Source organism: Macaca fascicularis, chromosome 6 (assembly GCF_037993035.2).
Source record: "Macaca fascicularis isolate 582-1 chromosome 6, T2T-MFA8v1.1".
NCBI classification, from domain to species: domain Eukaryota; kingdom Metazoa; phylum Chordata; class Mammalia; order Primates; family Cercopithecidae; genus Macaca; species Macaca fascicularis.
Window position 1 is genome coordinate 37,688,228 of NC_088380.1, and position 12,934 is coordinate 37,701,161.

At 45.5% G+C, this 12,934-nt stretch overlaps 2 protein-coding genes across 11 annotated transcripts in view; one reads left to right on the forward strand and one right to left on the reverse strand.

The window, feature by feature from the left end:
• The window catches only part of NUP155 (nucleoporin 155), a 75,560-nt gene extending 74,833 nt beyond the window's left edge, over positions 1-727 (reverse strand). Inside the window, exon 1 of one of the 2 annotated variants that reach the window (XM_005556747.4) lies at positions 445-727. In XM_005556747.4, the coding sequence (XP_005556804.2) occupies positions 445-601 (157 nt within the window). In that variant the 5' untranslated portion in view covers positions 602-727. Of the gene's footprint in view, positions 1-289 lie in introns of both variants that reach the window. The other variant, XM_045393638.3, reaches the window with a different exon arrangement.
• A 9,407-nt stretch (positions 728-10,134) lies between these two features.
• The window catches only part of WDR70 (WD repeat domain 70), a 382,962-nt gene continuing 380,162 nt past the window's right edge, over positions 10,135-12,934 (forward strand). For 7 of the 9 annotated variants that reach the window (XM_005556746.4, XM_073993322.1, XM_073993320.1 and 4 more), the window contains exons 1-3: positions 10,135-10,235; positions 10,332-10,397; positions 12,403-12,486. In XM_005556746.4, the coding sequence (XP_005556803.1) occupies positions 10,211-10,235; positions 10,332-10,397; positions 12,403-12,486 (175 nt within the window). In that variant the 5' untranslated portion in view covers positions 10,135-10,210. Of the gene's footprint in view, positions 10,236-10,331; positions 10,401-12,402; positions 12,487-12,934 lie in introns of all 9 variants that reach the window. The other 2 variants (XM_065546168.1, XM_045393640.2) reach the window with 1 other exon arrangement.

Consider the following 12,934-nt stretch of genomic DNA (forward strand, 5'->3'; position numbering starts at 1 on the left):
AATAAATAAATAAAAATAAAGCAAAGCGTATCTTTAAGATAACATGCTACATTTCCAAATTAATGTCGTTTGCTCCTACGATCTACTCAAATACTAACAGGAGAAATGAACAAATTTAGAACTTGGATCTGAAGATGCTTCTCATATGGCCTTAGCCATAAACACTTGAGTGCGGCGAGAAGCTCATTAAGGTTGGGGTCTTTGCCTCTTTCTGCTTCAACTGGGAGCTTGCTCTTCGCTCTTGCCCTCTCAAGTATCTACAATCAAGAAAGTGAGGAAAGGAAAAAACCTGAAAATAAGCTGCTTGCTGTTCTCCAAAAATGCAGCCAACAGTGCCATAAATCTCAGGATATCCTCGCCGGGACTAACGCTGGGGATAAGTAGCAAATTAGGAAGTCAGGCGCGAGTCCTTTAGGCTGAGAAAGCAGGGTCACTATCACTCACTTGGGGCAGACACCATAAGCAACTCGGAAAGGTCCGGGTACATGCGGTCCTCTTGCAACTGACGGTCGATGAGCCGTCCAGCATTTTCCAGAGCTTCCTGCAGGGCTGCGGCCGATGTAGAGGCCGGCATCACTGCGCCCAGCAAAGAAGACGGCATCTCGGAAATCGTAGACACCAGGGTCCAGAAAAAGTCAAAAGCCAGGGAGAAACAAGAAAAGATCCAAGAACTCAGCTTAGATCCGCCGCCTAGGGCGCGCGCGCCAAACGAGCGCCTTGGCGCCTCGACATGACGCACTTCCGGCTCATATGGTGGGGGACTGGAAGACGTCATTCTGGCCTGGGAAGAGGAAGCTGTTGGGAGAGAGCTAGAGTTTGGGGGTGGAGCGAAGAGTCTGCCGATGCTTTGCAGGGGGTTGAGGGTTTTGAGGTGTGGAAGGGTAAAAGTAGAGTAAGTTATTTAGGGAAGGGACGGAGGGAAGGAACGGAAGGGAAGGGTAAAGGGGAGGGAACTGGGAAGGAGAGGGGCGGGATGGGGTTTGGGTGGGGTGGGGAGGAAGGAGGGAGGAGGGAGGAGGGATACGCTAGGTGGGAGCTAGGTCGTGTGTCTGGCCTAGGAGACTGGTCTGGTTCCGTTGGTTTAAGCGCGTGCTCTACCTGAGTCTTGGAACTTCCCGCGTCGGAACGCCCTAACTGCAGCTATATGAGTGCGCGACTCCAAGTAACTGCTGTTATGAGAGTAAAGAATTGGTAGCTCCCTGTCACAGAGAGGGATATGGACCAATATCTCACTATATTCTTCACGGGCTTCAGTGTAAATTAGAATTCATCAGGCTTTTTCATTTGCATGTCGCTGTCTTTTGACTTTGTGGCCCCTTAGTATAAAATACGTGTTTCAGGAGGAGCTGAGTGCCGGTGGACCGCTGCCGGGCTTTTTATCGTGGCAGAGAGACCCACTTCATCTTTTCATTCTCAGCACTAGTACAGGAACTTGTATGAGATAGGAACCCAAGATATCATACAATCCTAAGAAACTGAATACTTGCCTTGTGCCTGGTGCTGGGACTATCAAACTAACAAAATGTTTCCTGTCCTTAAGGTGCTTCAAGCAGAGACAAAGGACTTCACTATAATTTTTCTATTTGGGTAGGTATGTACTGTAGCAGAAGGATAGGAGAAAGCAGTGGGGTAAAAGAGGCTTCATTTACTACAGAAGGCAACCTGAGTGGGTAAATCAAAGCACTTTTTAGAAAGCTGTCCTTATTTAGAATCTCACCTAAGAAAGCTTCCAGTTACGTTCTTTAGAATTTAACAAATCAATAACTGAATTACTCTAAATTGGTCTTTTGCCATTTGAATTACATTTTTACTCCCTCAAACACTTGACTATATTTCTGAAAATTGTAAGTTCTATGATGTTACCAAGCTACACTTAAAATTTGACATAGACAATATACCAAGAAAAACTAGATTTTTAAATTATTGTTATATAAATAGGCAGTTGGATCTCTAGCTATCAGTTTATTTGGTATACCATAGATTGAAAAGTGGTGGCCTGGCACCGAGTTTGTTTTTAATTTGAGACAAAATACACAATTGAAAGTTTTCAACTCCACAAATTGGAAGATTGAACAATGTTGGTGTGATATTCCTGCATAGCAACAAAGCTCCCCAAAGTGTAATCTCACTAAATTCATTGGCATATTGCCTGTGGCTGCTTTCCCACTACAACTGCTAAACCAAGTAGTTTACACAAGACTGCAAAGCCTAAAATACGGACTCTGGCACTTTACAGGAAAAGTTTGCTGACCTCTTCCCTAGAACATGTAATTATGATTTTTTTTGGTCTTAGGACCCCCTTGATACCCTTAAAAATTATTCAGGATTCCAGAGAGTTTTCGTTACATATTGGTTGCATGTATTAATATTTGTGAATAACTCGGCGGGGCGCGGTGGCTCACGCCTGTAATCCCAGCACTTTGGGAGGCCGAGGCGGGTGGATCACGAGGTCTGGAGATCGAGACCATCCTGGCTAACACGGTGAAACCCCGTCTCTACTAAAAATGCCAAAAAAAAAAAAAAAAAAAAGCCGGGCGTGGTGGCGGGCGCCTGTAGTCCCAGCTACTCGGGAGGCTGAGGTAGGAGAACGGCGTAAACCCCGGAGGCGGAGCTTGCAGTGAGCCGAGATCGCGCCGCTGCACTCCAGCCTGGGCGACTGAGCGAGACTCCGTCTCAAAAAAAAAAAAAAAAAAATTTGTGAATAACTCATAAACTGAAAATTAAAATGTTTAACAATGTATTTAAAAGCCTAACAAGGCCAGGCGCAGTGGCTCACGCCTGTAATCCCAGCACCCAGTGCTTTGGGAGGCCAAGGCACGTGAATCACGAGTTCAGCCTGGCCAATATGGTGAAACCCCGTCTGTACTAAAATACAAAGATTACCTGGGCATGGTGGCATGCGCCTGTAGTCTCAGCTGTTCAGGAGGCTGAGGCAGGAGAATCGCTTGAACCTGGGAGGCAGAGGTTGCAGTGACCCAAGATCATGCCACTACACTCCAGCTTGGGCAACAGAGTAAGACTCCATCACAAAAAGAGAAAAAAAAAAAAAAAAGCATAACAAGCTTAATACATGTTAATATAACACTTTTTAAAAATGAGAAATCACTATAGTTTCTAAAACTAAAACAGGGAGAAGAATGCGATTATTTCATATTTTTGCAAATGTCTTTAGTGTCTTGATCAGTAATGGATAGCTGAATTCTCGTATCTCTATCTGCTGTCAACTAAAGAAAAATAACCCACTTTTAAAGAATTAAAGTCAGTTTAATTCAGAGTCAGAATTGCAACCTTTCAGAGAGTTTCTGTTAGACTGTTCCAAAGTAGTGTTTTAGCCCACAGCTTACATATCAGGGGTTGGAAGTTCTGCATGTGCTCAGAAATTACATTAAACATGCTAATAAACTGGGTATAGTGACTCACACCTGTAATTCTAGCACTTTGGGAGGCCTATGCATGAGGATCTCTTGAGGCCAGGCATTCAAAACCAACCTGGGCAATGTAATGAGACCCCCATCTCTAAAAGCAAAATCAAAAAAAAAATTTTTTTTTTTTTAATTTGCTGGATGTGGACCTGTAGTCCCAGCTACTTGGTAGGCTGAGGCAGGAGGATCACTTTAGCCCAGGAGTTCCGGGTTGCAGTGAACCATGACTATGCCACTGCATTCTAGTCTGGGTGATAAAAAGTGAGACTCTGTCTCAAAAAAAAAAAAAAAAAAAGTCATAAATTACATTACAGCAAAATCTCATCCAAGTTTGGGTGTAAGAGTACATCTGGTTATAGATTAGATTACAGAGGCACAACCATGAATCCTGTGGGACACTATCTTATATAGTGGAAGAGGCAAGGGGTGGGAACACTGAACTTACCTTTTTTAAAAAAATGCATTGATTCAAGCAAGAGATGTGGGAACCTGTGCTCTAACCTGCTTATTGTTTCCAGGGCATTCTTCTAGAGGTCTACACTCAGTCATTGAGTTGGGCTTTGTGAAATTCTGCTGGCAAAGGATTTTGTTAAGTTCTGCTGGTAAGCAGAATGAGCAAACCTGGTTTTTTATGTCTATTACTTTGTCTAGCATGTCAACATTTTGTGACTTATTTAATTGAAGTATAATATATTTAAAAAGCTGGCCTTGGCCGGGTGCAGTGGCTCATGCCTGTAATCCCAGCACTTTGGGAGGCTGAGGCGGGCAGATCACGAGGTCAGGAGATCAAGACCATCCTGGCTAACACGGTGAAACCCTGTCTCTACTAAAAAAAATACAAAAAATTAGCCGGGTGTGGTGGCAGGCGCCTGTAGTCCCAGCTACTCGGGAGGCTGAGGCAGGAGAATGGTGTGAACCTGGGAGGCGGAGCTTGCAGTGAGCCAAGATCGCGCCACCGTACTCCAGCCTGGGCGACAGAGCAAGACTCTGTCTCAGACAAAAAAAAAAAAAAGAAAGAAAGAAAAGCTGGCCTCACTGGACACCGTGGCTCACGCCTGTAATCCCAGCACTTTGGGAGGCCGAGGCCGATGGATCACCTGAGGTCAGAAGTTCGAGGGTAGCCTGGCCAACCTGGCCAACATGGTAAAACTCCGTCTGTACTAAAAATACACAAATTAGCTGGGCATGGTGGTGCAAGCCTGTAATCCCAGCTACTCAGGAGGCTAAGCCAGGAGAATCACTTGAACCCGGGAGGCAGAGGTTGCAGTGAGCCGAGATCGTGCCATTGCACTCCAGCCTGGACTACAAGAGCGAAACTCCATCTCAAAAAAAAAAAAAAAAAAAAAAAAAAAGGAAAGAAAAGCTGGCCTCAGTTACGTATTTAGGAAAAGTACAAGTATTTTAATAATTGGCAACAAGTATAGTCAGTTTTTTTTTTTTTTTTTTGAGACGGAGTCTGGCTCTGTCAACCAGGCTGGAGTGCAGTGGCCGGATCTCAGCTCACTGCAAGCTCCGCCTCCTGGGTTCACGCCATTCTCCTGCCTCAGCCTCCCGAGTAGGTGGGACTACAGGCGCCCGCCACCTCTCCTGGCCAGTTTTTTGTATTTTTTTAGTAGAGACGGGGTTTCACCGTGTTAGCCAGGATGGTCTCGATCTCCTGACCTCGTGATCCGCCCGTCTCGGCCTCCCAAAGTGCTGGGATTACAGGCTTGAGCCACCGCGCCCGGCCGTCAGTGTTTTTTTTTGTTTTTTGTTTTTTTTTTTAAATAGAGTTTTGCTCTTGTCACCTAGGCTGGGGTGTAATGGTGCGATTTCAGCTCATTGCAACCTCTGCCTCCCAGGTTCAAGTGATTCTCCTGCTTCAGCCTGCCAAGTAGCTGGAATTACAGGCTAATTTTCTTTCTTTTTTTCTTTTTTTTAAGATGGAGTTTTGCTCTTGTTGCCCAGGCTGGAGTGCAGTGGTATGATCTCTGTTCACTGCAACCTCCGCCTCTCAGGTTCAAGCAATTCTGCCTCAGCCTCCCGAGTAGCTGGGATTACAGGCGCATGTCACCAAGCCCAGCTAATTTTTTTTTTTTTTTGTATTTTTAGTAGAGATGGGGGTTTCGCCATGTTGGTCAGGCTGGTCTTGAATGCCTGACCTCAGGTGATTCACCTGCCTCGGCCTCCCAAAGCCCTGGGGTTACAGACATGAGCCACCATGCCCAGCTATGCCTGGCTTGCTAATTTTCTGTATTTTTAGTAGAGATGGGGTTTCGCCATGTTGGCCAGGCTGGTCTCGAACTCCTGGCCTCAGGTTATCCTCCCACCCCGGCTTACCAAAGTGATGGGATTACCGGTGTGAGCCACCACGCCTGACTTGCTTTTCTTAAAGTGATAAACTCATTTCATTTATTTTTGAGAAAATGTTTGCCAAATACTTAAATCTGAACAACTGTACTTTGTGAGTCATTCTTTCAAGTAAAAATAATGTTTCATGAAAAAAAGCTAACAACTCAATTACAAGTGGTTTTCTTTTAGATGACCATCGTACTTAGATATGCATTAGCTGGGCATGGTGGCATGTGCCTGTGGTCCCATCTATTCAGGAAGCTGAGGCAGGGGAAGATCGCTTGAGTCCAGGAGTTTGAGGCTAAAGTGCTTCATGACTGAACTTGTAAATAGCCACTGCACTCCAGTCTGGATAACATAGTGAGACCCTATCTGTAAGAAATTTTTTTAAAACCATACTTTATGATGGCTGGGCGCGGTGGCTCACGCCTGTAATCCCAGCACTTTGGGAGGCCAGGGCGGGCAGATCATGAGGTCAGGAGATCGAGACCATGGTGAAACCCCATCTCTACTAAAAATACAAAAAATTAGCCGGGCCCTGTGGCGGGTGCCTGTAGTCCCAGCTACTTGGGAGGCTGAGGCAGGAGAATAGCTTGAACCCAGTAGGTGGAGCTTGCAGTGAGCTGAGATCGCACCACTACACTCCAGCCTGGGTGACAGAGCGAGACTCGGTCTCAAAAAACAAACAAACAAACAAAAGAAACATACTTCATGATTACTTCTCCTTTTGTCATACTGAGTGTTAAAAAGACTATTTAAGGGTCAGGTTTTAATTAAATGAATACTGTTTATGGCTTTATTAAGGATACGCTTAAGGGAAACTGATTTTGCTTACAATGCGTATGTAACTGAAAAATAGAGTGACGACTACAACATTTTGAATCCTACTGCCTTGATTTATGTTAAGGCACTATTTTAATTTAGGCATTTAAAGATAGAGCATGCTTCTTCAATAATTAGGAGAAACACAGATGTAAGTAAAGATTTTATTACTTACAGGCCCGGAGGGCATCTGGCACACCTGGAGGTCAAGGAATGCAGTCAGGGAAAGAGAAAGAGGGACTCATGAGCCAACGCATTCATTGGTTTCATGGTGTTTTCCAAATAGATTTCCCAAGAGGAATTCCCACACTTTAATTGGTGGATTTAAAGCAATCATGCACAAATTTGAGGACAAGCTCGTCAGCTCAGAATGGCTTTGAATGTAGCCCAACACAAATTTGTTAACTTTCTTAAAACATTGTGAGATTTGTGATTTTTTTTTTTAAGCTCTCAGCTATTGTTAGTGTATTTAATGTGTTGCCCAAGACAATTCTTCTTCTTCCATTGTGGCCCAGGGAAGCCAAAAGATTGGACACCCCTGTTGTTGGAAGTCATGCTGTGATCGAGGTAGTCACTGTAGCATATCTGCACAGTCCATGTAGGACGTCAGGGTCAGCAGGGCTGGTGAGGTAGGCTGTATGTAGTTATCCTATGGGGAGGTGGGCACCAGGAGGAAGTTTTATATAATAGATACCTGGATTGATCACATTGAGGAACGGGGAGGAGGTGTAGAACTGCAAACTGTGTCAAGGGTGACTGAACCCTGCTTCTGATATGAGAAAGTCCAACTTATATTCAAAATAAATGCTAAGACAATATAAAATTATAAGAATTTGGCCAGGCGTGGTGGCCCACGCCTGTAATCCCAGCTACTTTGGGAGGCTAAGGCTGGCGGATCGCCTGAGGTCAGGAGTTAGACACCAGCCTGACCAGCATGGGGAAACCCCATCTCTACTAAAAAAAAAAAAAAAAAAAAAAAATTAGCTGGATCTGGTGGCGCATGCCTGTAATCCAAGCTACTCAGGAGGCTGAGGCAGGAGAATCACTTGAACCTGGGAGGGAGAGGTTGCAGTGAGCTAAGATTGCGCCATTGCAGTCCAGCCTGGGCAACAAGAGCGACACTCTGTCTCAAAAAAAAAAAAAAAAAAAAAGAATTCACTACAGGCACCCGCAGATTTACCCATTGTTAACCCACTTCCCATTTTCCCTGAGAATACTCACTGTTGGTGCTTGCTGCTGCAGCCTTTACCCCAATATAACTCACAGATTATGGTCCCAACCTAACACCCAAAGTTTATGTCTATTATTTTATTATTTTTACATCACTCTATTATATTGACTTTGGAAACATACATTATTCTATTTATAGCATTCTGTTTTTAGTAGTGGAATTTCCATTTACAAAATATAGTAATTCTAGATCGCTGAAAATGTCAAATCCTAGAAAACATAGCATTCCTATGTGTGATGTTGTAAGTTCCGTGGTGAACTTATGGCACTGAAATGGTGTGACAACAAGGTGGTCACAATGTTACCAATATTCCACAATGATACGGCGATTGAAGTAGACAACAGATGGAAAGAAAACTAAGAAGCCATGTGTCATTGTGGATTATAGTGACAAAATATGGAGCAGCGGACTTGGCTGATCAAATGCTCACTTCATATCCAGTTTAGCGCCAAAGGTACAAGGTTTGGTATAAGATACTCTTCCATAGGCTGAGTGCAGTGGCCCACATCTGTAATCCCAGCACTTTTGGGAGGCTGAGGCGGGTGGATCACTTGAGGTCAGGAGTTTGAGAACAGCCTGGCCAACATGGTGAAACTCTTTCTCCACTAAAAATGCAAAAATTAGCTGGGTGTGGTGGCAGGGCCTGTAATCCCAGCTGCTCGTGAGGCTGAGGCAGGAGAATTGCTTGAACCCAGGAGGCGGAGGTTGGAGTGAGCTGAGATCGTGCTACTGCACTCCAGTCTGGGCGATGCAGTGAGACTCCGTCTCAAAAAAGAAAAATTAGTCGGGTGTGGTGGCAGGCACCTGTAATCCCAGCTACTCAGGAGGCTGAGGCACAAGAATCGCTTGAACCCAGGAGATGGAGGTTCACTGAGCCGAGATTGTGCCACTGTATTCCAGCCTGGGTGACAGAGTCAGATTCTGTCTCAAAAAGAGAGAAAGAGATTCTTCTCCACCTTCTGAACATTGAAGTGTTGAACTCCCACATTCTGTTTAAGAAGGACAATCCTGAGCACATGATTAGCCTTGTAAACTTCAGCCTGACAGGCCAGGTGCAGTGGCTCACGCCTTTAATCCCAGAACTTTGGGAGGCCGAGGTGGGCAGATCACAAGGTCAGGAGATTGAGACCATCCTGGCCAACATGGTGAAACGCTGTCTCTACTAAAAATACAAAAAATTAGCTGGGCATGGTGGCAGGTGCCTGTAGTCTCAAATACTCAATAGCCAGGCGTGATGGCGCACACCTGTAGTCCCAGTTGCTCGGGAGGCTGAGGCAAGAGAATTGCTTGAGCCCAGGAGGCAGAGGAGGTTGCAGTGAGCTGAGATCACGCCACTGAACTCCAGCCAAGGCAACAGAGGGAGACTTGGCCAAAAAAAAAAGTTGGGGCACAGTGGCTCAGGCCTGTAATCTTAGCACTTCGGGAGGAAGAGGTGCGCGGATCACGTGAGGTCAGGAGTTCAAGACCAGCCTGGCCAACATAGCAAAACCTCGCCTCTACTAAATACACAAAAATTAGCCGGGTGTGGTGGCAGGCGCCTGTAATCCTAGCTACTCAGGAGACTGAGGCAGGAGAAGAGCTTGAACCCGGGTGAGCCGAGGTCGGCCATTGCCCTCCAGCCTGGGTAACAGAGTGAGACTCCACCTCAAACAAACAAAACAAAAACAAAAGCAAAGGGTGTCTCCTGTAATCCCAGCACTTTGGGAGGCCAAAGTAGGCGGATCACTTGAGGTCAGGAGTTCGAAACCAGCCTGGCCAAAATGGTGAAACCTCCTCTCTACTAAAGATGCAAAAAATTAGCTGCATGTGGTGGTGGACGCCTGTAATCCCAGCTACTTGGGAGGCAGAGACAGGAGAATCACTTGAACCCAGGAGGCAGAGGTTGCAGTGCGCCGAGATCACGCCATTGTACTCCAGCCTGGGCGACAGAGACTCCGTCTGAAAACAAAAACGAAAAAACCAAAACAAAAAAAACAAAATTAGCCGGCGGGCATCTGTAATCCCAGCTACTCAGGAGGTTGAGGCAGGAGAATCGCTTGATCCCGGGAGGCAGAGGTTGCAGTGAGCTGAAATCGTGTCACTGCACTCCAGCCTGGGCGACAGAGACTCTGGCTCAAAAAAAAAAAGAAAAAAAAAAAAGGAAAGGATGTTATGTTATGGAAACTCCAGATACCACTTCTCCCCTCCAGTGGTCTGAGTTGCGCGGCGCTTTCCCGCCTGTCCGGTAGGGCGGCGCCGCGCAGAGAGCCGCGGTCCCTTTGCGGAAGGTGCCGCTCTTGGCTTCGGCGGCGCCGCTGTCGTTTGGAGGCGGTACTTCCTCCGGGATTTGCCGCGGGTTAGTGGCAAGTTCCTCTGCAGTTGCTTAGGCTGTGACTGTGGCCCATTTTGCGGTGTTCGGCCAGCGATGGAGCGCTCTGGGCCCAGCGAAGGTGGGTTTCATTAGGCGAGTCCGGGCGTGGTGGGCCGTGTCGGGGGCGCCGGGGCGCCGCACTAACTAGGCCTCCTCTCTTTTCCTCTTGCTCCAGCGACAGGCTCAGACGCGTCGGGACCGGACCCACAGCTTGCGGTCACCATGGGCTTCACTGGGTTCGGTAAGTGATTGCTCCAGGCAGAGCTCCTTTTCCTTTTGCAGAGGTTTGAAGAACCGCAGAGTGGGAGGGGAGATCGAGCTGTCAACTCGGAATTCCTGTAGCTCGGGTGCATACCTTTCAGTTTGTCAATACTCTTCTCCCATTTGTCTTCTATTCTGCGTATCCGTTAGAAGCAACTCAGAAGACAGTTATGAGAGTCCTGGAGAGAGAGGAAGAGAAAAGATGTTTCTAATTTTAAGTCACCAATAATGCTAAAATGAACATTTTTTGTAAATAATAGCATTTGTACGAGGATTTTTAAAAATATGTAATTCTGTAGGGTAGATTTCTAAAAGAGAGCCTAGTTTATACAGAAGTATAAATATTTAAAAAGCTGAAAAATTGGGTATGTGTCTTTTAAAGCTGCTTGCTGCTTATTGCCGTAATACCCATCAAAAAGCTTGTTTTCAGGTTATACCAAAGTTAACAGAATTTAAGAATGCCATTTTTACCATATCCCTACCAACACAGAGTAGGTATTGTTTAAAAAGAAAATTATTTAAAAAACGAAAACAAAACTTTACTAGACTGATACATGAAAAGTGTTTTCTCTTTGTTTTGCATTTTAAAATTGTAAATGCTGTTCATCCAAACATTGGGATTCTAACTTCCCTGAACCTTTCCTCAAGGTGGTCTTGTTGTCTTTTGACCAGCCTGTATTAATTCTATGATAATGATTAAATAATAGACTTACACATGTTGACCTTGGGTTGTGTTCACACCTACTAGTTCTGTAGTTTTTCTATTCTTTTTTTTTTTTTGGAGACTGAGTCTGGCTCAGTCGCCCAGGCTGGAGTGCAGTGGCGCGATCTCGGCTCACTGCAAGCTCCGCCTCCCGGGTTCATGCCATTCTCCTGCCTCAGCTGGGACTACAGGCGCCCGCCACTAATATTTTTGTATTTTTAGTAGAGACGGGGTTTCACCGTTTTTGCCAGGATGGTCTTGATCTGACCTCGTGATCCGCCCGCCTCGGCCTCCCAAAGTGCTGGGATTACAGGCGTGAGCCACCGTGCCCGGCCTTTTCTATTCTTTTTTTTATTTTTTGAGATGGCGTCTTGCTCTGTCACCCAGGCTGCAGTGTACTAGTGCGATCTTGGCTCACTGCAGCCTCCACCTCCCAGGCTGAAGCCATCCTCCCACCTTGGTCTCCTGAGTAACTGGGATCACAGATGTGTGCCACCACACCTGGCTAATTTTTTATACTTTTGGTAGAGACGAGGTTTCACCATGTTGCCCAGGCTGATCGATCTCCCTAGCTCAAGCGATCCTCCCACTTGAGCCTCTCAAAGTGATTATAGGCATGAGCCACCCTACCCGGTATAAATCCTTCATTTTAGTACCTCATTCCTTTACTCAGAAGTGAGAAAGGTGTCCACATGTTTGTGCCACATAGGGGAAAATTAGTTACTGAGGGAGGAGGAGAATGTTTCCATGCTCATACAGTTCCTTGTTATAGGGCTGAGATTTCTGTTTTCCTCTTAGCTCCTTAAAGTACCTGCATTACTTCTCATGTTGCCCCTTTCATCTTCAAGCCAACTACAATGCCTCAAATCCTTCTCAAACATTGGATCTCTCTGACTTTTTCTGCCGTAGCTGTTCTGCATCTTTGCCTTTAAGGGCCAACTAGGATAGTCTCCCTATTTAAAAGTCCATAACCTTAATTACATCTGCAAAGGGTAACTTTTGGGACATTCTCCATTCTGCCTCCTGTATTAGTGTTGTTTCTTAGGGTAGGGATCTAGGTAAATTAGAGGAGGATGGGAAAGTTAACTGATTAATAGTACTTAGTGAAGGGATTGTCATCAAAAGTTATCTGTGACTCAAACTCCTTCTGTGATATTTTATGGTTATATTGGAGCTATGTTATAAACAGACAAACTGAGTGTTTATTGATCAGTATTGATCACCTGAAGTTTGGCCAACTTATTGCAAGGCAATCGCAGTCTGCCATTTGTTCATGTTTTAGGTAAAAAAGCTCGCACATTTGACTTGGAAGCAATGTTTGAACAAACTCGAAGAACAGCTGTGGAAAGAAGTCGCAAAACACTGGGTAAGAAGTTCAGATATTTATCCTTTTATTGGTTTAAGTACTATGTATACCTCATGCAAGTATATTAAAAAAGAAAAAAGAATGTGATTGGGCGCGGTGACTCACACACGTAATCCCAACACTTAGGGAGGCCGAGGTGGGCGGATCACCTGAGTTTGAGAGCAGCCTGGCCAACATGGTGAAACCCCATCTCTACAAAAATACAGTAATTAGCTGGGCATGGTGCTGGGGCCTGTAATCTGAGCTACTCATGAGGTTGAGGCAGTCGCTTTGCTTGAAGTCGGGAGGTGGAGGTTGCAGTGAGCTAAGATCCTGCCATTGCACTCCAGCCTGGGGTATAAGAGTGAAATTCCATCTCAGAGAAAAAAAAAGTGTTGTTATACTACTTGTCATTGTTGGATTTTTTTTTGTTGTTGAGATGGAGTCTCTCTCTGTTGCCCAGGCTGGA